Source organism: Camelus dromedarius, chromosome 8 (genome assembly GCF_036321535.1).
Source record: "Camelus dromedarius isolate mCamDro1 chromosome 8, mCamDro1.pat, whole genome shotgun sequence".
NCBI lineage: Eukaryota > Metazoa > Chordata > Mammalia > Artiodactyla > Camelidae > Camelus > Camelus dromedarius.
In genome coordinates, this window is record NC_087443.1 from 60,398,014 (window position 1) to 60,422,289 (window position 24,276).

Consider the following 24,276-nt stretch of genomic DNA (forward strand, 5'->3'; position numbering starts at 1 on the left):
GAAGTGTGTAGACAATTATTGAGACAGTAGTGTTGTAAATGTTTATTTATTGACTTTGGTAACTGTCCTGTGGTTATGTAAGAGAATGCTTTGTTTTGAGGAAATATACAAAGAAGTATTTAGGGATAAAGGGATAAAATGCCTACAAATTTTCATAAATCAGAAAAAAAAATGTATTTTTTTTCCTGAACTACAAAGAGTAAGTTGAACTGAACTGAACCACTAATAAGTCTGAACTCTATATCTACATAAAGAGCGATCTCTCTCTCTATCTAGAGAGGGATAAAGTGTATGGAGGAAATGTTAACATTTGGGGAATATGGGTGAAGGGTAATTAGGAATTCTTTGTACAACCCTTGCAACTTTCCTGTAAATCCAAAATTGTCAATTTTTAAAGTTTTAAAAATGAATTAAATCTGGGGGGAAAAAAAGTGAGGTGGAGGAAGAGGGAGTGGCAAGGGAAGAGTCAAGGAGTGGCCAGAAGAAGCAGGAAAACGAGGAAAGGTTTCGGTACCAAAATTGAAAGGAAAAGATAAGTTCAAGAACATCTGAGTGGTGCCTGGATTTGTCTTTAAATATGGATGCTCCTCAGAACTCTGTTCTAGACCTTCTTCATTTCTTGCCCTGTACACTACGTGGAGTAATCCTATTCACTCATATGACTTTAATTACCACTGATACACTAATTTCCAAATCTCTGTTTCTTGTCCAGATTTCCCCCTTTACTCCTAAACCATATGTGCTTCTGTCTACTGCCTGGCTGTCTTGCACACCTCCCAAGAATCTCAAACTCAACATGTCAAACTGAATTTATAATTTTTCTCCCTAACCAGGTTCCAACCAGGATGGAACTATACCACCATCCTTTCAGACACCTGAACCAAATGCCCGAAAGTTACTCTTTTTTTTTTTAAACACTTTTTATTGATTTATAATCAATAAAAATATAAATGTTGTATCAAATTCCAGTGTAGAGCACAACTTTTCAGTTATATATGAGCATATATATATTCATTGTCACATTTTTATTCTCTGTGAGCTACCATAAGATCTTGTATATATTTCCCTGTGCTATACAGTATAATCTTGTTTATCTATTCTACATTTTGAAATCCCAGTCTATCCTTTCCCACCCCCCTGAAAGTTATTCTTAATACAATCTTTGCCCTCATCTCTCACATCCAACTATGAAGTCCTTTGTCTCCAAAACTTACATATTTTGTGGATTTATTAACATGTCCTCCTCTAATAATACCGCTAATAATAGTCTAGTCTGGGGTTTTCAAACAGCAGATCAATTTAAAATTAATTAAACTAAAAGCAATTTAATGAGTCACACTCAACGTTTTATTTGAAGAATAGAATATAAAATATAAGAATGCATTTCATGTGGTAATTATACATATTATTGTTTCAGAAAACTTTAAAAATATCTTATAAATATCTACCTACATATGTGAGTTTTGGGTTATGATGTTAAATATATTTCTTACTGTGAATCATGGCCAAAAATGCCTCAAAGATATTGGTCTAGATCAGTGCTGTCCAATAGAAATATAAGATGAGCTAGATATGTAATTGAAATTTTCCAGAAGCCACATTAAAAAAGCAAAAACAAACAGGTAATTAATTTTAAGAAAATACTTAACTCATATCAAGAATACTATCCTTTCAACATTTTATCAATATAAAAATTATTGAGCTATTTTACATTGTTTTTGTACTAAGTCTTTGAAATCTAGTGTGTATTTCACATTTACAAAGCATCTCAGTTCAGAACAGCCACATTCAGTGGCTGTGGTCAATAGCCACATTGGTGGCTACTGTAGCAGATAGTAAGGTCAGGTTTTACAACCACCTCCTAATTGAACTTGCTAACTCTAGCCTTGCTTCCCTCCAATCCATTCTTTCAATTTAGCCTGAGACATATAAACATATAAATCTGTTTATCCCCTTCCTCTGCTTAAAATGTTCCAATGGCTTCTTATTACCTTTGGGATGGAGTCAGAACTCTTGAACAGGATTGATGATTTATGTCAGGACCCAAACCTAATTTATCTTTCTAGTCTCATCTCTTCTCTTTTCTCATGCTTGATGCTCCAGCCATAGAGTATTGTTCCATTTCTTAAATATGCTCCCAGCTCTCTCACCTCTGGTCCTTTGCACATCCCACCCGCACCCGCTCCCACAGCCCTCTGCCTCAAGGTTTCTATCTAGCATGGTAAACACTGTTACTGACTGGGATCCATCACTCTCTGTTTGCCAACATACGTGCACATGTGTAAGCACAGACAGACAGGCAGATAGACATAAAAACTCCTCAGTAACTTCCCTGTGGTCAGTAGCTACCCTAGACATTCCTCTTCCCAGAGTGAGGTGAGGATGAGACAAATGCAAATAAAAAGCTGTTTCCCAGACTAACTCGTGTTTGTGGTCCCCTGCCCCCTTCCATTTTGAGCTGCTATTAAACACACACACATGTTCATGCACAAACATCCTCAGGGTTTTCACAGTTTTCACAGATCAATTTCAGTGCCATCTCTAGGGTTGGGTATGATGGGGAAGCCAGCCACTGGTGTGAGTTTACACCTAGGAACTAAACAAGATAGTAAACTCACACCAGTGGCTAGCTCCCCCATCACACCCAACACTAGAGATGGCATCAAAATGGATAGATTTGTGAAAAATGTGAAAATCCTGAGGATATGTGTGTGTGCATGTGTGTGTGTGTTGATAAACAGGGAGTGGTAGAGCCCAGTGATATCACAGGCTTTCCTGCTTCGGGTGCATCCCTCACCTTTTCCCTATGCTGGGCTTCAGTCTCTCCCTCTGGGTATACGTATCAGTCAGTAGCCCTCCAGGGAAATGCAAATTCAGGGAGAAGAGAACGAGACGTTGAAGGAGGTGCAATTCCCATTAAAGCAAGAAACTGAAGAACCTAGACGAGAGGAAACATTCAATGCGTCGAATAGAAAGATATCATATACTCAAAGTGAAAAGAGTTCATGTTGGTTACATTGGGGTTTCTCAACCTTGGCACTATTGATATTTGGGGCCAGATAATTCTTTGTTGTGGTGCGGGTGGGGCTGTTCTGTTTATGGGACATTATGGGACGTTCAGCAGTCTCTGACTTCTACCCACTAGATGCTGGTAGCACCACCTCAAGTTGTGACAACCAAAATGTCTCCAGATATTGCTAAATGTCCTGGGCAGGGGGTGAGGGCAAACACTCAACTGGGTTACATGAAGCAGGAACAATGAATCATGAGGAACCAATTCAAAAAACTGTGAAAAATATGGTTGAAGTAAATAACTCAATAAATGGGTTATGTAGCAATATGGATCTAGGCCAAGAATGAATTACTGCACTGAAAAATCCGGTAAGGAAGTCTTCTAGGAGGGATCAGGAAGGGGTAAACATAAAAATATGAAAGTTAAGGAATCTAGAGGATAGAATTGTAAGTATTAATATCGACATCATAAGAATATAAGAAGGGGAGGAAGGATAAATTGGGAGTATGGGATTAACAGATGCACACTACTATAAAACAGATAAACAAGGATTCACTGTATAGCCCAGGGAATTGTGTTCAATATCTTATAATAAACTATAATGAAAAAGAATTGAAAATAAAAGAACATAGATATGTGCATATATGTTATAACTGAATCACTCTGCTATATACCTGAAACTAACACAATATCATAAATCAGTTATACTTCAATTAAAAAAAGAATATAAGAATAAGGGGAAAAATAGAAGGGAGGAAATATTTGTAGATACAATGCTTGCTAAATTCCCAGAATTAAAAAAAAAAATCTCAGATTGAATGGGTACATAAATGGCTAATCAGGATAGACAGGAAACATCTACTCCTAGATATGTTAGAGTGAAATGAAAGACCATCAAGGAGAAAGAGAAACATCCAAAGAAAAAGAGCAGCTCTCCTATAAAGGAACAAGATCCAGATTGACACCAGACTTCAGAAAGTAGTCCAAGAAGACAGTAGGAGAATGGGAGTAGGGATCAGAAAGGAAGGGGAAAAGAAAAACAAAAATTAAAGGTGGGCTTTGTAGGCATTCTGCATAAACTTATCTCTATAGTGGTATAACAAAAAAACCACTCTACTTGGGGTAAATAACCTTGGCTGAAGCCCCAACCCAGATTCTTTGGAACTTGAGACAAAGCCAGGAGAAAGGTCAGACCCCATAGAAGGAAAGGGGGTGGCTGTATTTTTGTGAGTCTCAGTATTTGGGCTTCAGCTGTACAGGTGGATCCAGTTTCTAGGACTTGATTCATGAGACTGACATATGCATCAGAATGTTAATTTACTCTTTCTAATGCGGTAAAACATCTTTCCATGGAATAGTAAACACATCTGGGCTTGCTATTCGTGGCATCTTTCATCTATCTAAGTGCTCAATTAATTACCAACTAATTATATACCAATTAGTGAATACTGAATCAGAAAAGTTAGTTAAATGATCCTGAGGAAAAGGATGAATTCTGCCCATCTAATAAGGTTAGCATCTGATTTTGTCTCTCTCTTGGCCAGTGCTGATTAAATGCTAACCAGTTCTTGCTCACCTCCCACCTCCCACCCCCCAGGTTTCATTTTTCTTCTTTAGGTGTCCAATTAGATTAGTTTTGTATTTCAGTCTTGAGATCACCCTAAACATCATGATTGGACTTTCTTACCAAACATTTACAGAACACCTCTTAAGGTTAAGTAAAAATAACCAATAGTCATTTATTATGTGTTAAGTATCATATATACATTATCTCATTTAATCCTCAAACAACTCTGTGAAGTAGGTACTATTACTATCCCTATTTTAAAAATTGGGCAACTGGGGTAGTGTGAGTTAAGTAACTTTTCCAGGTCATTCACCTAGTAAGCAGGGTCAAGGAAAGCCAGTAAGACCTCAAAATCAACAATTTGCATAACTTCCCCATATCCCAGGCTCACTTTTCTTGTCTGCACCTAACCCACAGAGTTGTGAGATTCAAACGAGATAAAATATGCAGCAGGGTTTTATAACCTATGAAGCATATTGCAAATGGTCACATACAATCTTAAAATATACAATTAAAATAGTCTATTTGTAATGATGGATAACGTAGCACAAATACAAAATATACTTACCTTACAATCACAAAATTCAGGTCCCTAAAAACTTTTTATTGAAAAATAATATATATCTTGTAAAGTTCATAAAACTTAAGCATGCCGCTCAATTTTTACAAAAGTATAAATTGCAAAAAAAGAAAAAAATTAAACATTACCGAGATCAAAATATAAAACATTACCAGTATCTCAGAATCTTCCCTTTGGTAAATGGTATATGCTTTTAAGTTAAAGGCCTGGACTGGAATCTTGATACTTTCACTTTCTTTTTGCGTGATTTTTTTTTTTTTTTTAACCTCTTTGGGTCTTTGTTGAACCATCCTGTAACGTGATGATAACAGTACCTTATAAGATTGTTAAATTAAAGGAGGTCATATGTAAAACTTTTATCGTAGTGCCTGAATATAGCTTGCGTGCAATAAACGGTAATTATTGGGCAAATGCAACAGGCCGTACTCAACTCCCACTTCCTGCCTTTTTGTCACTCACTTTTAAAAGTTGCTCCCGCTCCTATTCCTTCTTCTTCTTCTTTCTCGCCCCTCCTACTGCCGTAAATTGCCTCCCAGAGCTGTCGTAAAACGCTCCTCCCCGCCCTCCATGTGGCGAAAACGCAATCACGCTTGACGGCGCGAGGTGGCTAAGCCGCAAGATGGCGGCGCTGGCGGAGGAGCAGACGGAGGTGGCGGTCAAGTTAGAGTCTGAAGGACCGCCGGCGCTGCTACCTCCACAGGCGGGGGACGGCGCTGGCGAGGGTGGCGGCGGCACAACCAACAACGGCCCGAACGGCGGCGGTGGGAACGTTGCGGCGTCGTCGTCGGCCGGCGGGGATGGTGGGACCCCCAAACCCACGGTGGCTGTCTCCGCCGTTGCCCCGGCGGGGGCGGCCCCGGTGTCCGCCGCTGCTCCAGAGGCTGGCGCTCCTCACGACCGGCAGACTCTGCTGGCCGTGCTGCAGTTTCTACGGCAGAGCAACCTCCGCGAGGCCGAAGAGGCGCTGCGCCGTGAGGCCCGGCTATTGGAGGAGGCAGTGGCGGGCTCCGGAGCCCCGGGAGAGGCGGACGGCGCCAGCGCTGAGGCGGCTAGCACGCTTCTCAGCCGGGTCACCGCCTCGGCTCCTGGTCCTGCGGCCCCCGACCCTCCGGGCAGCGGCGCTTCGGGGGCCGCCGCCGTCCCGGTCTTAGCAACAGGTCCTGCAGCTCCGGGGAAAGGTGAGCCGCGGGGTCCCGGAGAGGCAGGACCGGCACGGAGGGGAGCTAGCCGGGAAGGCAGAGGCTGGCAGGCCTGCACCTCTGCGGGCTTGTTTTGAATTTCCTGGGCCCGCCTCTAGGGCCACATGCCCGCCCCTTTCCCTAGTGCGCCGGCTGCGCAGTCAAACCCTCTTCCGAGCTGTCAGTTCCAGCGAGAGGCTGTGGAGAGCTCTTGAGCCTAGGGATGTATGAGGACGGTGGGCTCGGAGAGGCAGAGACCTTCAGGCTTTCGGTCCCTTTCCTCTTATTTGGGCTTTTGAGCCTTGGGCAGGGGTGCATTAACGATATTTGTACAGCTCTGTACTACTGTCATTTTACTATAAATACTTCAAGTTATACACCTTAATTCTCAGAGTTCCACTATGAGGTAGACCGTACCTCTATTTTAGAGACGAGAACACAGACTGAGAAAGGCCAAGGGACTTGCTTTGGACCACACAGCCAGGGAGTGACGGAACATAGTGTAGCCAGTATTTCTCAAAACGTAGGCTGACTATCGTTAGTTTAAATCATTTAAGGGAATGCATTTTCTGGGCGTCACTTCAGACTTAGTGAGTCAGACCCTGTGCAGGTGGAGTCTGGGAATCTGCATTTTTCTAGTCCATCGCCTTAACCTCTTGGCCATGACTACAGCTTGGGAATCTGCATTTTTAAATAAATTCTTCCAAGCGGGTATTGATGTATGGCGAAGTTTGAAACCATTCATTTAGGAACAATCTTTGGTTGGACAGACCGGAGTTCAGTGTCTGTGTTGCTTTTGCTTGTGTGGTGCTGATTATTATTCTTCCAAAGCTTGAGCTTTTTTTATTTCCCTCTGTTAAATGGGTTATTGTGAAATTTAGTTATAATATATGTAAAGTGTCTGACACTGATAAGCTTATGCCTAGTATCCATTACTGACACCTGAGGCTCCCCCTTCCCCCCTTTTCCCAGCAAAACAACACAAAACACTATAAAGTCTCAAAGGTGATCCTGAACCAATAAGAGATGTAGAGCCTCTAGCCAAATTAATCTGTATTTATGAGACCTAATCTTTGCAGCATTGCCAGAAGCGAATGAATACGTAGCATTGTAAGCCATAAGTAGAAATGTGTGCAAATGTGATTGAGAGAAATCTTTCCTAAATGCAGAGTTTTGTGAATGAACTATAAGATGGATGAATTATGTTGTTGGTTATTTTGCTATAATCTTTCATCTCTTCAGAAACGACCTATTTTTTATACTGTATCTCAGAAACCAGTAAGGAGGAAAAGAGGTCATCAGAATAACCAAAAGTACTTATAAAATTTGTGTAGTAAAGAGCATAACAGTAGTGTAATTGCAACTTTAAAATTTCCAACAAACTGATTCAATTGACAGATGTATCATAGTTTGTTATTGCTATATTAGAAATAAATATTCATGTTTTCTGCTTCAAATGGTGGTTATAGAAATGTTTTAAGCATATAAAATAGATTTATCTTTTAGAAATATAAATAAGGCAAATTCTCCTCACTATTAACATGTTTATATTTTATACAGAATGATAGATGTACATATGTGAAGGTAACACAGTATGGGATGTGTTACGGGAAAGTTACAAAGTACTTATGTAGCTCAGAGAGCTAGGAGTGTTAAGCCAGGGCTTGGCTTGGTGGTAGTGGGTGCCATTTGCAACTGAGCCTTGAGAAAAGATTAATACACTTTTTTGACTTGCACATACCATGTTTTATAAAATTTGTCTTTAAAATAAGTAGCTCCAGGAAAAATACTGAATCTTTTTGTTATTGATTTGAAAATTTTATTTTAAGATACGGACATACCGAGGGAGTTTTGAATGGGTGACAGAAACAAAGTGAATCCCATTAAAAGATTATGTGATCGTGTTGGAGAAGAGAGTTTGAAAGGAAAGGGACAAACATGTGAGAAACAGTTCACCTCTGGACCTTAGCAAAACAGCCTTAGTCTCTTGGTACGTGTCAGGTCATTTTCTTGAAAGTTGTTTTTTGTTTTTTAAACAGTTGGAAGTGTAGCTGTGGAGGACCAGCCGGATGTCAGTGCCGTGCTATCAGCCTACAACCAACAAGGAGACCCCACAATGTATGAAGAATACTATAGTGGACTGAAACACTTCATTGAATGTTCCTTGGACTGCCATCGGGCAGAGTTATCCCAACTCTTTTATCCCCTATTTGTACACATGTACTTGGAACTCGTCTACAATCAACATGAGAATGAAGCAAAATCATTCTTTGAGAAGTATGTGAATTTATATATATATAAAATATGTATATATAGCACATATATATAATGTATATACACATCTGTAACTCCACAAATGTAAGATTGCAACTCAAAAAGTACTTTATGAAGAAGAGGTACCTGGTATTATGAGAACTACAGTGAGGGGTTTGATCTAGTTGGAGAAGTCAGGGAAGGGTCCCAGAGAAGTGATGATTGATATAAGGTCTGAAGATTGGGTAGGAGTTAACCAGAGAAATAGAAAAAGGAAAAGCATGTGTGACAGCTCTATGGCAGGATGGATCATAGTAGGTACAGAGACAAAAGAAGACCAGTGTGGCTGGAGGAGAGTATAGGGGTGGGGGGGTGTGGTATAACATGAAGCTGGACAGTTGGTTAGGGTCTGGAACAGGCAAGTTCTTGGGCCATGCTAAGGGTTTTGTTTATCTTAATAGCAGTAGCGGGTTATATTGGGTAGGATTAGATTTGGCTGAGATTCGCTGAAAATTCAAACAATACTGACATAAATAAAAGTTTATTTTTGCTTTTATCCTAAGAGCAATATGAAGCTGTGTTAAATTAGACTGAGAGTAACTGGAAACACAAACAATAGAGGCTTAAATATGATAAAAATTTGTTTCCCTCTCTCTTGAAGGTAGGCAGTCCAGAACTGGTATGGAGTCCTTGATTATCAAGGACTTAGACTCTCTCGATCTTGTTGCTTTAACATCCTTGTCATACAGTTCCACCTGTGGTACAAGGTGACTCTCCAGCCCTAAGCACTCACGTCAGTGTTACAGTCTGCTGTAACACTGGAGGGCATACATCCTTCCTGGAAGTTGCATATACTTTTCCCTTTTTAATGTCATTAGTCAGTGGCCACACCTGCCACTGGAGGTAGGAAATGTGGTCTTTATGTAGGTGTCTGTGTGCTCAGCTAATATTCAGGTGTTCTGGTGTGGAGGAAGAAAGAAAAAATGGGTATTTGGGGACAGTGAGACATCTCTGCTACAGAAGTCATTGAAGAACCTTGTCCTTATTAGATTTCCATTTTGAAAGGATCTTTATGCAGTGAGGAAAACAGATGGTGGGGGAACTATAAAGTAATTATAGATTGACCATTTTGGAGGTTATTGTTGTGGTTCTCAACTGGGGGTAATATTATTCCTCTCTCCCCTAGGCTATTTGAAAGTGGAGATGTTTTTGGTTGTCATAATGACTAGGCTGGAGGATCAGGTGGCTTAGGGATACCAAAAGTTCCAGTATGTGCAGGTAGTCCTTAGGAAAGAATTGTTCTGCCTCAAATTCTATTAGCACCCCTGTTGAGAAACAGTGAACTAGGGTGTGATAGTGTTGGTGAAGGGAAGTAGACATATTTGTGAGGCACTTGGTGAAGGATTGGCTGTGGAGGTAAGGGAGATGAAAGTGTAATTGATTACCCCTAGGTTTCTGGCTACCCTAACTGAATAGGGGTGCTCTTCACTGAGATAGAAAGCCCTAGAAGAGTACTGGGTTTGTCAGGGTTTGGAATAATCTGGAGTTTAGATTTGAATATGCCTTTGACTCGTTTAAGAGATGTCAAGTTGATAGATGGATGATATATAAGGCTCTGGATCTCAGAGGAGAAGTAGAGATGGAGCCATAAATTGGAGTTGTGTGCAGTATTGATGGATAGAGATGGGCTTGTCTAGGAGGCAGTATGAAATAAGTCAGTGAGTGGGCTAGGCCCGAACCTTGAGGAATTCCACCATTTGGAGTAGAAGAGATGGCCAAGTAGAAGAGAGATAAAAGGAGAAGCTAGTAAAGCAGGAAGAAAACTAGGAAAGTGTTGAGTTAAAGAAGCCAAAGAAAAGGAGTGTTTAAGAAGGAGACGGTGCTTAACAGTCTGAATGCGAGCTCTTTAATACAAGCATTAGACCCAGAAGCTAGGACTTGTCAGGTAATGAAGGCTGTGGTAATAGAGGAATAATAGAACTCAGGACTCCTGCTTCTGTGCCATTATATTCATTCATCATTCTACAATGCCTAATAGAAGGTATATAAAGCAAATGTTCTGTAGCTCAGTGTATTTGGAAAAAAAAAAAATTAAGGCTGATGGTGACAGAATTTGTAAGCTAATTTTTCTTACTGTTATTGAAAAACCTCTTCCTCTTCCAGTGTCATGGTGCAGTCATCTCCTTACATAGGAAGCTGGAATCTCCTAGGGGATTCTGTCTCCTTGTCATGGACAGTCTCAGCCCTTGCCAGGACCCCATGCTCAGTGAGGTTATGAGCAGTGACTAATATAAACACCAGGAGGCTGAGATTTCTAATTTTATTCAAATCTTGGACAGAAACTTGTGTCTTGATGAGTCATAATAGAGTAACACAGGTAACAGTTTAGGAATCCATAGGCTATGTGTCTTGTCAGTGCTAGAGTCCTAGTATCTTATGTTTAATCATTGTTTTCTAAATGTTTTTGCATTGTTTACTGTTCTTAGTGAATGTCAATATATGATCTTTACATTTGACTTTATTAGGAATTAAGATTTGTAGAAATAAAAGTACATTTAAATTTACTAATTGTCATCAAAGCTGAAAGCTTTACTTAATTGCCTTTGGTAATGATGGTAATGATGAGTAAATGGGAGTGCTTACTCTTTGATATCAACATGTTTGTTCTTAAGTCATGTTATTAAAATAGTGATGTTTAATATTTACATCTGGTATTAAGATAAGAAATTATTACTAATGGTTGGTTTTATGAGCATGTCATGCATTAATTATGGGTGAGAGGCTGGGTGATTGGTATATTGAGTCATTATACTAGTTTCTACTTTTGTATATGTTTGAAATATCCCATAATAAAAAGTTTTAAAAAGTGGGTTTTGAGAGAACATAAAATTTAGTAGAGCAAAGATTCTAACGTTTTCAAATGTCTACCAATGGTGGCATTCAAATTAGACTGTCTACCAATGATGCGTATCTTATCATTCATTCACTTATGGTATTTATTTCAAATTCTCTTAAAATGTTTCTAATGCATTTCATTAGAGAATTAGATTGGTCATTTTTAGGATGAATTCAGAAATGAATTGTGATCATTTTGAAATGTGTTACTTCTGATCCTACAGCTTAGTCCAGGATTATTCAGACTACTACGTTGAAAATATTCTAGGATGTTTATAAATATATGGGGGAGAGGCAGATCCCTTAATGATTACATTGAAAAATGACTTTTTAAAATCACTGAAACAGGTTCCATGGAGATCAGGAATGTTATTACCAGGATGACCTACGAGTATTATCTAGTCTTACCAAAAAGGAACACATGAAAGGGAATGAGACCATGTTGGATTTTCGAACAAGTAAATTTGTTCTGCGTATTTCCCGAGACTCGTACCAACTCTTGAAGAGGCATCTTCAGGAGAAACAGAACAATCAGATATGGAACATAGTTCAGGAGCACCTCTACATTGACATCTTTGATGGGATGCCGCGTAGTAAGCAACAGATAGATGCGATGGTGGGAAGTTTGGCAGGAGAGGCTAAACGAGAGGCAAACAAATCAAAGGTATGGGAATAAACCTAAGAACTATATAATGCAGATTATGAAAAACTGTAGCATTTCCATCTACATAATTTACACATTTTTCTTATAGCTAGTTTGGGAATAATTTTACACTGTATACTAAGTTTCATGTTCTAAGGATGATGTATATATTAGTAAGAATTTGGGAATGGCTGCCTTTAACAGAACCCTGACTGCAATGGCTGAAACAAGTAAAATGAATTAAAGAGGAAGACCCTCCTAGACTGGTGTGAGGGCTCCATAGTGCCCTCAAGGACCCTGGCTCCTTCTACTTTCTGCTCTGCCATCTTCAGAATGTGACTTTCTTCCTTGTGCTCACAGATGGCTATTGCAGCTGTAGCTTTACAACTGTGTTCCAGGAAGGCAGAAGGGGGAGGATGAGAGACATATACCTGCTGAATCTCTCTCTTTTTATCAGGAAAACAGTTTTGTTTTCTAAAGCACTGCCCAGTATATTTGTGTGTACATCTGTTGACCAGAATGATATTATATGGCCATTCCTAGCTGCAAGGAACTTGGAACAGAAATGATTTTAACTGAGCATAGTGCTGCTCCAACTAAATCAGGGTTCTGTTAGTAAGGAAGAAGGGGAGATTGGCTATTGGGTAGACAAGTACAGAATCTGCTTCAGGATAATAATGACCATACTGTAATTGTGATTCCTCCTATCAAGATAGGAAAAGGATGTATTAATGAACAAAAAGGTCATTTTAAAAAATTGGCTCTTTTTACTCGTAGGTATTTTTTGGTTTATTAAAAGAGCCAGAAATTGAGGTGCCTTTGGATGATGAGGATGAAGAAGGAGAAAATGAAGAAGGGAAACCTAAAAAGAAGAAGCCTAAAAAAGATAGTATTGGATCCAAAAGCAAAAAACAAGATCCCAATGCTCCACCTCAAAACAGGTGAGGGAAAAAAACCTCACGAACATGTGTAGAGGTATAAGGCGATACATTATAGATGGTTCAAGTTTCTTAATACTCAGAGTAATTTCTAGTCTGTTTTTCTTTCACAGAATCCCTCTTCCTGAGTTGAAAGATTCAGATAAGCTGGATAAGATAATGAATATGAAAGAAACCACCAAACGAGTGCGCCTCGGGCCAGATTGTTTACCCTCCATTTGTTTCTATACATTCCTCAATGCTTACCAGGTTGGTAAAACAGTTGGGCAGTGTCTGCCTGGAGAGTCATGTTAGAATGGTGATTACCATTAAAAGAAACTTAGATGTGTTAACTAAAATGGAGTTTTCTTATTTAAACTCTTGATGTAAATATGGCTTAAAGCAGTTAGGGAAGGAGAATTAGATACTGCTCAGAACAGATAGAAGGTAATGTTTGAAAGACCTTTAACAACTTGTAGGTCCTAAAATCTTGCTTATTTGTGGCCTTTGTTTCACTGATCAGAATTCTGCTAGCCTTTAGAAGAAGGAAGCTGTGTGGTTCATCTCTCTTGAACTTGACTTTAAGTACTTACTGTAAACTTAATAATTCTTCGTATCTTTATAGACTCTATATATAATAGGGTGCGAGGATATATTTAGTGAAGTACAAACATGACTAACATCTGCACTCCAAACTTGGAGGGCAAAAAGCGGGTAAATGATTGTATGTTCTCAAAGTACATGCTTTCAAACGATGGATTTCATAGGAGAATGAAATCTCAAATAATCTTTTATATGAGAAAAATGCCTATCATTATGTATTCTCTAAGATGTGATTGTAATTTTTTCCCCAAAAACAGTGTAAGGCTTTTTTCTAATTAAAAAATTTTTTTTAACATTTTTATTGGCAGGGTCTCACTGCGGTGGATGTCACTGATGATTCTAGTTTGATTGCTGGAGGTTTTGCAGATTCAACTGTCAGAGTGTGGTCTGTGACACCCAAAAAGCTTCGTAGTGTCAAACAAGCAGCAGGTAACTGAGATGACTTGTCAGGATGTAAATTCATCATTAGTTTACACCAATCTTGATCCCATGGAATATACATAAGACATTGTAATCTCAGCAGACTTTCACTTGATTTTACTTTTAAGTCAAAATGGCTAACAACATTCCCAACAGTGAAAAGTGCATTGGAGTGGCAATCAGGAGACTGGGGTGCTACACTGGTTTAACTTTTTTGAGCCTTGGTTTTCTCATCTGTAGAATGAGGGGATAAGGCTAGAAAACTCCCTAAGGTTAAAACTCTCCTATTTTGGTTGTTTTTTTGTGAATTTAAAAAAAAACCTTTAAGTAAATGGGAGAGTACTTTCTGTTTTAGCCATAAAAATGGCTAAAATGAACTAATAAGGTTAGGATTTCATTTTAAAGAAAGTTTCTTGCTAATTGTGTTGTTTAAACTAGATAATACATTTTTGATAATTTAGTATTTCTGTAGTTTTATAAATTTTTGAAACATTGTGATATAGTTGACAAATTTGAGTTTCAGTTCTAGTTTCAACACTAAGCTGTGTGCACTCTGGCATATAATTTAACTGTTCTGAACCTCATTTTTTTCTCTTATCCACTGGGATGATAGCAGCTAATTTAGAGGCATTTGCACAGTGGTTGGTATGTAGGAGAAACTGTTCAAATGTTAGTTGTTCTCTTAAACTGTGATGTAATTGTCTTAAAATGTTTTAATTAATGTCCTTTTAAAAATTAATATTTCTGGACCATTTTAGATCTTAGCCTCATAGATAAAGAATCAGATGATGTCTTAGAAAGAATCATGGATGAGAAAACAGCAAGTGAGTTGAAGATTTTGTATGGTCACAGTGGGCCTGTCTATGGAGCCAGCTTCAGTCCGGATAGGTAAAATACCAAACAATAAAAATTAAATACTGCAGTATTACGTTGGGACTATATGAGTGTTAACTACTGGAAACATTATGCAAATGTTGGGGAAAAATCTGTTAGAAAAATCTCATGGTTGCCTATTATTCATTATCTTTGAGAATCTTGCCATCTGCTAATTCATCTTGGGGTACTAATATACAATACCCAAATTTACAGAATCAAGATGAATAGCTTCAGGGTTTGCCAGTTATAAAAATTAGCTTCAGTTTTGTAACTCCAGTAAGGGTTGAATTGCTTCTTTGGGTTCCTGCCTTGGGTTTTGTGGCTACTGCTATCAATTGACTTATCTTTGTATAATCAGAAGAACTAGGGGAATAGTGTAAAGGGAATTTAAAACCCACAAAAGGTGTTTGCCTATTTTTCATGATCTCTAACATTCTGTAGAAATGGGGGAGGGTATTTTGTTTTCATAATACTACCTATATCTTATTGGATAGATAATAGCTTTCAATCCATCAAGATTTTCATCTTTATGAAACTGAGAATGAGGATTTTTGTTGTTTTATAGGGTTTAGCCAGATAGTACATTTTTACTCAAGGGAAACTTCTGATTTCAGTGAAAACCTTATTACTTTCTGAGTAGTTCAGCTTTTGTATTTAGCCCTGATGAAGGTAGGGTATTAATGGCATGTCTGTAGTGTTGTTTTTGCTTTTTTTTTTTTTTTTGGTCCAAAAGATGTTTACTTTAAAATTCTTACACAACTTGTACAGGATATGAAAATTGCATCTCCATTTTAAAGTAAAAAATTTACTGAGTTTTAAGTGACATATCACATTTCTTAGAAGCCCTTCTCAGTTTACCAATCTGACCGTACTTTTTGTCATTACCTGTTGGTATTTTTTTTCTCCTAAAGAATTGTGATTTTCCTTTTAAGAGATATGTTTTTAAAATAATCTAACCTCATTTAGTAGGTACTCAGTAGATACAGTGTTACGACTAACAGTAGTTAGTACTTTCAACTCTTGTTATCTACTGTGGATTTCATGTATAAATTAAAAGTGAGATAAGTAGCATGTCAGTTAGCTACATTTAATACATTCAAATATATGCAAAAGATGGACAGGTAACTAAATTATTTTAGGAATCAAATATATTACTTTCTCTTCTCTCAGGAACTATCTGCTTTCCTCTTCAGAGGATGGAACTGTTAGATTGTGGAGTCTTCAAACATTTACTTGCTTGGTGGGATATAAAGGACACAACTATCCAGTGTGGGACACACAGTTTTCTCCATACGGATACTATTTTGTGTCAGGGGGCCACGACCGAGTAGCTCGGTAAGAATGTTGTGATCTTGTGACGGGGTCTGTTCAAGGAACAAACAGAATTTTTCTTGTGGTAATTGCAAACTCCAACCAAACTCATTTTCACTTTTATTCAGTAACAACTTTTTGAGAATGTCAGCATTTATAGGTCCTTATTTGAAAATGAATTTGGGATAGGACTCTTACCTTGTCTGCAGTCATGTCTGTAGAGTCCATGCTCTTCCCCTGCCCGCCACCAGATGCGAAACTGTCTTTCACAACCACTGTGAGCACCTTTGTTTTCCTGTCATGTCCTTAAAAGTTCAGAATTGAGGTAGCATGGGTTATAAACCATGTGGTGATCAGAACTAGGGAAAAATACTTTTCTGCGGGTTAGACTAAGAGTTGAGTGAGGTACGGGGGTGTACATACAGAGAACTAAAGGATTATAGGATTAAAAAACTTTTGTACCAGATCAGTTTAGTTCTTAAGAATGTTTAGTCTCAGACATTCCATCTTTCTTCGCTCAGGTAACTAATGAGGGGGACCCATTTGGAGCTAACATTTCACTTGGATGTTTCTATATTTATTTTGGATAGGATTTTGGTATTTCACAGTTAACTGCTAATTATCTTTTGTTTTCAATTTTTTTTTTTTTTTTTTGAAGGCTCTGGGCTACAGACCACTACCAGCCTTTAAGGATATTTGCTGGCCATCTTGCCGATGTGAATTGTACCAGATTCCACCCAAATTCTAATTATGTTGCTACGGGCTCTGCAGACAGAACTGTGAGGCTCTGGGATGTCCTGAATGGGAACTGTGTAAGGATCTTCACTGGACACAAGGTATTTTACACCTTTATTATTCCAGCATTCAAGGTTCTTTTTGAGATAAGTTTAAAAAATAACCAGTGAGACATACACATTAAAGATACTGTTCATACCACTGAACTTTGTAATTCTAACTTTTGCCTTACTTTCTTAGGTATTTTTAACCCTACTTCTGATAACCTTTTTTCCAACTTTTCTAGGGACCAATTCACTCCTTAACATTTTCTCCCAATGGGAGATTCCTGGCTACAGGAGCAACAGATGGCAGAGTACTCCTTTGGGATATTGGACATGGTTTGATGGTTGGAGAATTAAAAGGTCACACTGATACAGTCTGTTCACTAAGATTTAGTAGAGATGGTGAAATTTTGGCATCAGGTAAGTGACTAGAAATGGCTTTGCAGTAATGGGTCAATGGTACATTTAAAGGAAACACAATGTTGACAATTGCAAAATTAAGGTCTGCTGTTTTAGGTTTTGCTTCTCCTTAGCAATGATTCCAGAGTGTCACCTACATGTATATTGACTTCTCAGGTTAAACTACTGCTTGAAATGCTTCTTTAGAGGGAAAAGAGTTGTTAACCAAGTTCAGATTTCTTCATCAGAAATACACAGTAAATGCATAAATTACTTGACAGAATGTCAGCATCTAAATATGGTAGATGCTACTAAATGATTTCCTTTGATTTCCTCTTAGGTTCAATGGATAATACAGTCCGGTTATGGGATGCTGTCAAAGCATTTGAAGATTTAGAGACTGATGACTTTACTACAGCCACCGGCCATATAAATTTACCTGAGAATTCACAGGAGTTATTGTTGGGAACATATATGACCAAATCAACACCAGTTGTACACCTCCATTTTACTCGAAGAAACTTGGTTCTAGCTGCAGGAGCTTATAGTCCACAATAAACCATCGGTATTAAAGACCTCTGGAAGCTACTGTTTTAAAAAGGGAGACTAAAAGCAAATACCTCAGTGATTAATATTTAAGCTACAAAGAATGTTTTGTCTATATGGATCTGGAAGTATGCTGCTTGGAAAATCTGAACAGGACAGTTCCACGTTTCTATAGCAACCACATTTAACTAATTTCCGTTAGTTGAATAAGAGGTATTATGTTCGTGGAGGGGACATTTATGGTGCTTTGGATTGTGTGGAAACTATGCATTTTCTGTTCAAATGCTATTTTAATTTATTATGTCTAGAAAAAAAATCAAGTGATTTCAATAATTCATCTTGCTTCAAGATTCAAATTGAGTAATAATAATACCATCTTGAATTTTAGCTGAAGAATTCTATGAGCATGTATGTTTCTGCTGTAAAAATGTAGTTACTGTATGGCACTCAAGTACTATGTTAAATGATCCACTAACATTTTTGCTTGGCTCATGATTAGTGGAATGTACGTAACTGGGTAGGTGAACTACAGTTCCTTTCTGAGAAATAGATGAAGTACAACCATCCACTGACATCTGAATTTATACCTTTTGGATTTTGAGTGCACCCAAACAAACATTCTATAAACCAGGTGAAGAAATTAACTTCCATGTTCTACTTCAGCTAAAATGGCTACATACAACCTAGGACACTTGAAGTCAGACAGACATTTCAGTTGCTTACCTCCAGTACTGAGCCTTGCTTTGGGAAACTAAGAGATTTAGACCAAGTCACTGCCAGTTTTTTTGCCTTTGTTGCATTTTGTACAATTTTTATATTTTTGATATCTTGTAAATAAAGACAACCAGCTTTTCCAGGTTCATAATTTATTGTACAAATTGAGTATCACATGATGAGCTGACATTAGCTTCTTCAGGCGTGGGAACTTAACAGATGAGGTACAGTTTAGGATCCTATAAACAAAGTAAAAATAGTTTAGACACAAATGTGTTCAACTCTACCTTTAAGACTTAGTAATTACTCGTACAGGACTATCCAGGAACCTCCCCTGAAATTAATGCAAATTCATTAGAATCTCAAAGGAGTCAGTTACCCCTCAAAATTTAGGTGTCTCTCAGCTTAACACAGTTTAACCTAACACTCCATCTTGAACAAAAAGCTGCCAATAATTCAGAATGATCCTAATCATATACCATTGGAAAAGCCTAGTACATAAAGTAACATTGTAAACACTAGAAAACAGAGAAGGTGGTAGTATCCTCATTAGAAAAACAAAATTAGGAGGTACCTAATAAGAAAAACGGGGCAAAAAACCACCTGTTTGTCAAGAATAAGTAACGGACCACACAGCATTCTAGGATACGCAGTCCCCTAAGTCAACAGTTTTGGGATTGGAAAAGCTTTTAATAGTGGAAGAAAATTTTTCTGTTATAGATAACTACATTAGATCTGGGTTTTGGGTTTTTTGCACATCATCTGCTAACACACCAAATATTTATTCACTCAAGCAAGGGCAAATGGAGACTGGATGGCACTATAAGAAAACAAAATCTGAGGGATTTAAGGAAAAGACAGAATTACTTACATAAAAATTTGAAACTAGCAAGCGAACTAGTAAAAACATTTGCAACTGATTTAAAAGGTTGATTAATTACTACAAAAAGCATATCGAGAAAGGTCTTCACAAAAAGAAAGTCCCCATTGTTACACGAGAAAAACACATGAAGAAAATGTTAAAAATACAAATGGCAAACAAAAATATACAACTTCATCAAAAAAATTATTTTTACTCATCAAGTGAACAAAAATCAGAAACTGACATTATTCAACATTGCCACACACAGAGAATGTTAAAAATGTAAATGGTAAACAAAAATACACAACTTCATCAAAAAAAATTTTCACTCAACAAATTAACAAAAATCAGAAACTGACATTATTCAACATCACCTGGGGCACAAAGCTGGGTGCCCCACAACGCTTTGGGAAAACACTTCAGCCTAAGAGAACAATCACAGATATAAAAACTTCATGCTCTAAAGTGTTCACTGTAATGTTATTTATATTTAAAAAAATTCTAATAGGAGACATTTCCTCTGTAAAATAAAGCATATATCCATGAGCACTCATGCATTCAAATTACAGAAAACACATGTTGTAAGACAAAATTACAGATATGAATCATAGCCATTGGAAACCAAATACATAAAAAAAAGTTAACACAAGTTTTCAGGGTAATGGGACATGGGCAATATTTTTCTATTTTTTTCTTTAATAAATTTTGCACAATGACAAGACACTTTTATGGTGGGGGGGAACCCTAACATCAAAAGGCTTAGTTATAAACTTTTAAATGTTAACTCCTTACCATTTATGTTGCTTTCACAGCTGGAGTTTTTTTAGACCTTAACTTGAAGTATAAGACTAACAAAGCAATGCTTCCATACGTGGCCAGAACACACTGAAAAAGAAAGGAAAAAGTAAACAAGGCTGTTGTCACACCTGTATTACTCTAAAACATAACTGCTTAAAGGTATCATTAATACTTACATTCATTCTCCCTGTGAGAGTGTAAGAGTTGAAATATTTTTTGATGCCAGTGAAATGGAATTGGGCATCAGTTTCTGGACCTGCCATGATTTCAGTCTTTTAAGAAAAGAAAGAAAGGAATACATTGGTTTGGATGCAATTTAAAAGAAAAATTTTTAATTAAAAAATTCAAAAAGTCATTGCATATAAATATTGCAAATTTTATATATGCCTCACCCAACAAAGCAGCAAAGTGGTGGAAAAAAATCTTGCTGATAAGAAATTTTTGGAAAGAAGGACTTTGTCTTGGTTGCTATTACTCAACACTCCAGAATATACATCAAATCACTCAGCATAGGAGGAGAACACAGTAGTCTCTTAAGTCCATCGTCCAACCCAATGTAACCTGCTTTCATTGCTGGCTCTATCTATGCCATAGTGTACTGTACATGGAATTAGTCAGTTTTAAGACTAGTTGAAAGCTAGTGGAGCTTGTGATACTTTTCAAAGTTTCTCATAGAGGTAGCCAGCAACTAAACAGCTCACCTTGCAACCCTTCTTTTTACAATTTTTCCTATAACTATTTTAGGACCTCCATGTGAAGGGAGAGAAGGGATCATTTACTAGATTGAGTTGATACATACTGCTGGTGGTGAGGAAGCTGAAACCAAAAATGCTGAAAAATACATGGGTAAATATTTTAATCATCTTAGGCAAGAGAAAATACAAAGGTGGCCAAAGTAAAAATGTGAAACATAGAAAGATAAACGCATGATCAAAGAAATGTAAAATGAGACTAAAATCTAACTATCAGAGTAGAAAAGATAAGTTTATAGTAAGCAGTAGTAGTGAGAATGTGGGAAAATAAAGTCCCTCTGTTGCCTGGAGGGAGTGTAAATAAACTGGTGTAACATTCTTAATGTGCAATTTTGCAATATCTATCAAATTATAAAATTCGTAAACCCTTTCATCTAGCTGGCTCATTTGTTCTCTAGGAATTTATCCTTTTAGAAATGTTACAAAGTGGAACGATGCTAATGGTTCAAGGATGGTAACTGAAATGTAGTTTATGAAAATAAAAAACTGGCAGAACCAAAAATCCACCTACAAGAGACATAAATGAGTTTCCATTGGAGGAAATAAAATGCATATAGATCTTTATATATAGACAGGGAAAGATATTCCCATGCACATAGATCTTTACGTACTGACACAGAACGATGTCCCTATGTAATGTTAAACATTAAAAAAATCCTATTTCTGGACATTATAGAGCACATCAATGATTCTCAAAGTCTGGTTCCTAGACTGTCAGCATCAGTGAAAATTTCTTAGAAACCCAATTTCTCAGGCCTATTGAATCAGAAACTGGCACCCAGCATCTGTTGTAATATGCCCTCTGGGTGATTCTAATACATGTTAAAGTTTAAAAACATTGCAGTAACAGAAATAGAAAACCAAATGCTTATTAGTGATTACATATTAAAAAAACAAAACAAAACCCTGTAAGAACATATAGCAAACTTTTAAGACGGGCTACACCTATAGAACGTATGTATTTTACAACAGCATGTATTTCTTTCAAAATTAAAAAGATAGTAAAGGCATATTCAAAGGTCATCAGAACACCACTCGAAAATTCGTCTGTATGACCGCCTATCTACCACGACCGACGCCACGCCGAGTCGGTTGGCAACATAGACGAGCCGGTCGAGGTCCGGTCGAGATTGGTAGGCAGTGGCAGTGACTCAGCTGGCTCTTGATGAAAGAGTGGGAGACACCTCTGAGGAAGCTGTTGCTATGGAAACTGGCACTCTCCTCTTTACCATTCAAAGGCCTCCAGAGGCATTCACGTGCATAGAATTGGCAATGAAAATGTGGACAAATGATCTTAATCGTGAACGGTTTCAAGGTTCATGGAGCAATGAAGGATTCCAAACTTCCTTAGGCCTCCTCAGGAGCCTTGGCCAGTCCAGTCCAAGGAGGAAAATCTCCATTAAAAGAAATCTTTATGATGTAGCTTTTATATTATCTCATTTCAGCCAATTTACTAAAAACATGCTTTTCTATTATCTTCAGGATAGATTTTTGGATTCTTACAGCATCAAGTGGGTTTCTAGGAGAAACTACAGAAAACAAGGGCTTAACTTTGTCAAATTATTAACTAACAATCCCCACTACCTTGTGTCTAACAAAAAATTTCAGGAGAATGTGGTGTCCAACTTAAAGAATATTAAGGTGTTTTAATTTATCTCTACACAATATAGAAGGAAGGCTGGTGTCACAGAGAACTAATTCTGACTGCAGCGAAGGGCATGGTATAGGAATTGCAATTTAGTCTAGATCTTAAAGGAAGACTCTTCAAACGCTGAGATGGAGGAGGAAGTGGAATGTTGCTAATAAACAACTGGACCAAAGCCTGCAAACTATTGATTTGTACCGTCAGCAAACTGCAGGTACTTTTGGGCAAAGATCAGGAATCTTTGTGTTAGTGTCCTTTGTGGAATAATTGAACTGATACTTGCTTTTAAATCATACTTAAGAAGACATTAATGAAGGAGAAAATTACCTAAGGCTAAAAATAACCATACTAATTGTTAAACGGAAGCCTATGGCAAAATCTAAGCGATAGGATCTTCCCTTTTGTTTCTAATTAAGAAGCGAACCACTATTCAATACATTTAATTTTTCATGCCTCTCTTCACCAGTGAAATGGGCATTCCAGAAAAGGCCCAAAGTTTTGACCAACTGCCTTTTCCATTTTCTGTTTTTTTTTTTTTTTTTTTTTTTTGCAGGGGTTGGTAGTTAGGTTTACTTATTTATTTATTTTTAGAGGCAGTAGTGGAGATTGAATCCAGGAACTTGTGTATGCTAAGACTGTGCTCTACCACTTGAGCTACACCTATCCAACCCATTTTCTGTTTCTTGATACTGCTGTTTTCCTGTATGGACACCTACCTGGAATGCTGAGATCATTAAGTGAAGGAGGCAAAAAAGAGTGAGAGCCGCTCAGGTACCAGAAGCAGCCACCTGCACTTCAAGTTTACAGCTCTCTGTTCTCGCTACCTCCTAGAAAATGCCTTTCCGCTGACCAAACACAGACTGAAATTTAACCCGCTTATCGCGGGCCTGGCGAAGTGCAGGCCCGCTTGACAAAGACGGTAGCACAGCCTGGCTAAAGGAGGCCTGGCTGGCCAGCTTTCTAAGCACAGCTCACTGGAAACAAACTGCTTTGGGCATACAGAGAAGAGGGTCATTTAACCGAAGGTAGGGTCAGAAGCCTGAGTTCTCGTCCAATGTTAACGTCACTGGGTGACCTTGGGGGACTCCCTTCGCTGCGCGCCTCATTTTTCTCCACTGGAAAATGTATCCTAAGGGCTTTTAGGAGCTGGGGGTGGAGAGGCCTTTACCTCGCACCGAGGCTTCCGGGTCACTGTCCGAACCCTCTCGCCCGGCCCTAATTTTCCCTAATTTTTTTCGACTCACCACCACTCTCACCCCACCAAAGCAAAAAACTCGCGGTGTGCCCGGACCAGGAACAAGTCGGATTCTAGGCAAGCCTCGCAAAGCGGACGCGCGAGGTCCAAACCCGGGCTCCCTCCCCACCTACCTTCCAAAAGACACCAACTCCGCAGCCTGTGTCCTTCAGTGTACGCAGCTGCCCCTAGGCCCACCCGGAAGAAGCCGCCTCCCCCGCACGCGTTCAACAGGCCTTACCTATTCTGCCTTCCGCGTCGATTGGCTACAGTTAGAAGTCCCGCCCTTCC

General features: G+C 38.3%; 2 protein-coding genes across 6 annotated transcripts; one reads left to right on the forward strand and one right to left on the reverse strand.

Moving 5' to 3' along the window:
• Window positions 1-5,760: 5,760 nt before the first annotated feature.
• TAF5 (TATA-box binding protein associated factor 5) lies at window positions 5,761-18,845 on the forward strand. Of its 2 annotated transcripts, XM_031461681.2 has the most exons (11): window positions 5,761-6,338; window positions 8,378-8,615; window positions 11,835-12,150; window positions 12,907-13,070; window positions 13,181-13,316; window positions 13,958-14,078; window positions 14,828-14,957; window positions 16,116-16,280; window positions 16,915-17,092; window positions 17,278-17,455; window positions 17,775-18,845. In XM_031461681.2, exons 1-11 carry the CDS (start codon window positions 5,780-5,782, stop codon window positions 17,990-17,992), a joined length of 2,403 nt encoding a protein of 800 aa, XP_031317541.1. In that variant the 5' UTR covers window positions 5,761-5,779; the 3' UTR covers window positions 17,993-18,845. The 2 variants fall into 2 exon arrangements, with proteins under 2 accessions (XP_031317541.1, XP_064344447.1); XM_064488377.1 differs by lacking the exon at window positions 17,278-17,455 and having other exon boundaries at window positions 17,775-17,981.
• Window positions 18,830-24,263, reverse strand: ATP5MK (ATP synthase membrane subunit k). Of its 4 annotated transcripts, XM_031461683.2 has the most exons (5): window positions 24,120-24,220; window positions 22,610-22,635; window positions 20,531-20,626; window positions 20,349-20,441; window positions 18,830-18,933 (listed from the first exon to the last, which is right to left on the reverse strand). In XM_031461683.2, the coding sequence occupies exons 3-4, from the start codon at window positions 20,615-20,617 to the stop codon at window positions 20,352-20,354; spliced, it is 177 nt and encodes a 58-aa protein (XP_031317543.1). In that variant the 5' UTR covers window positions 20,618-20,626; window positions 22,610-22,635; window positions 24,120-24,220; the 3' UTR covers window positions 18,830-18,933; window positions 20,349-20,351. The 4 variants fall into 4 exon arrangements, with proteins under 4 accessions (XP_031317543.1, XP_064344450.1, XP_031317542.1 ...); XM_064488380.1 differs by lacking the exons at window positions 22,610-22,635; window positions 24,120-24,220 and adding an exon at window positions 24,227-24,263; XM_031461682.2 differs by lacking the exon at window positions 22,610-22,635 and having other exon boundaries at window positions 24,120-24,241.
• Between the last annotated feature and the right edge of the window lie 13 nt (window positions 24,264-24,276).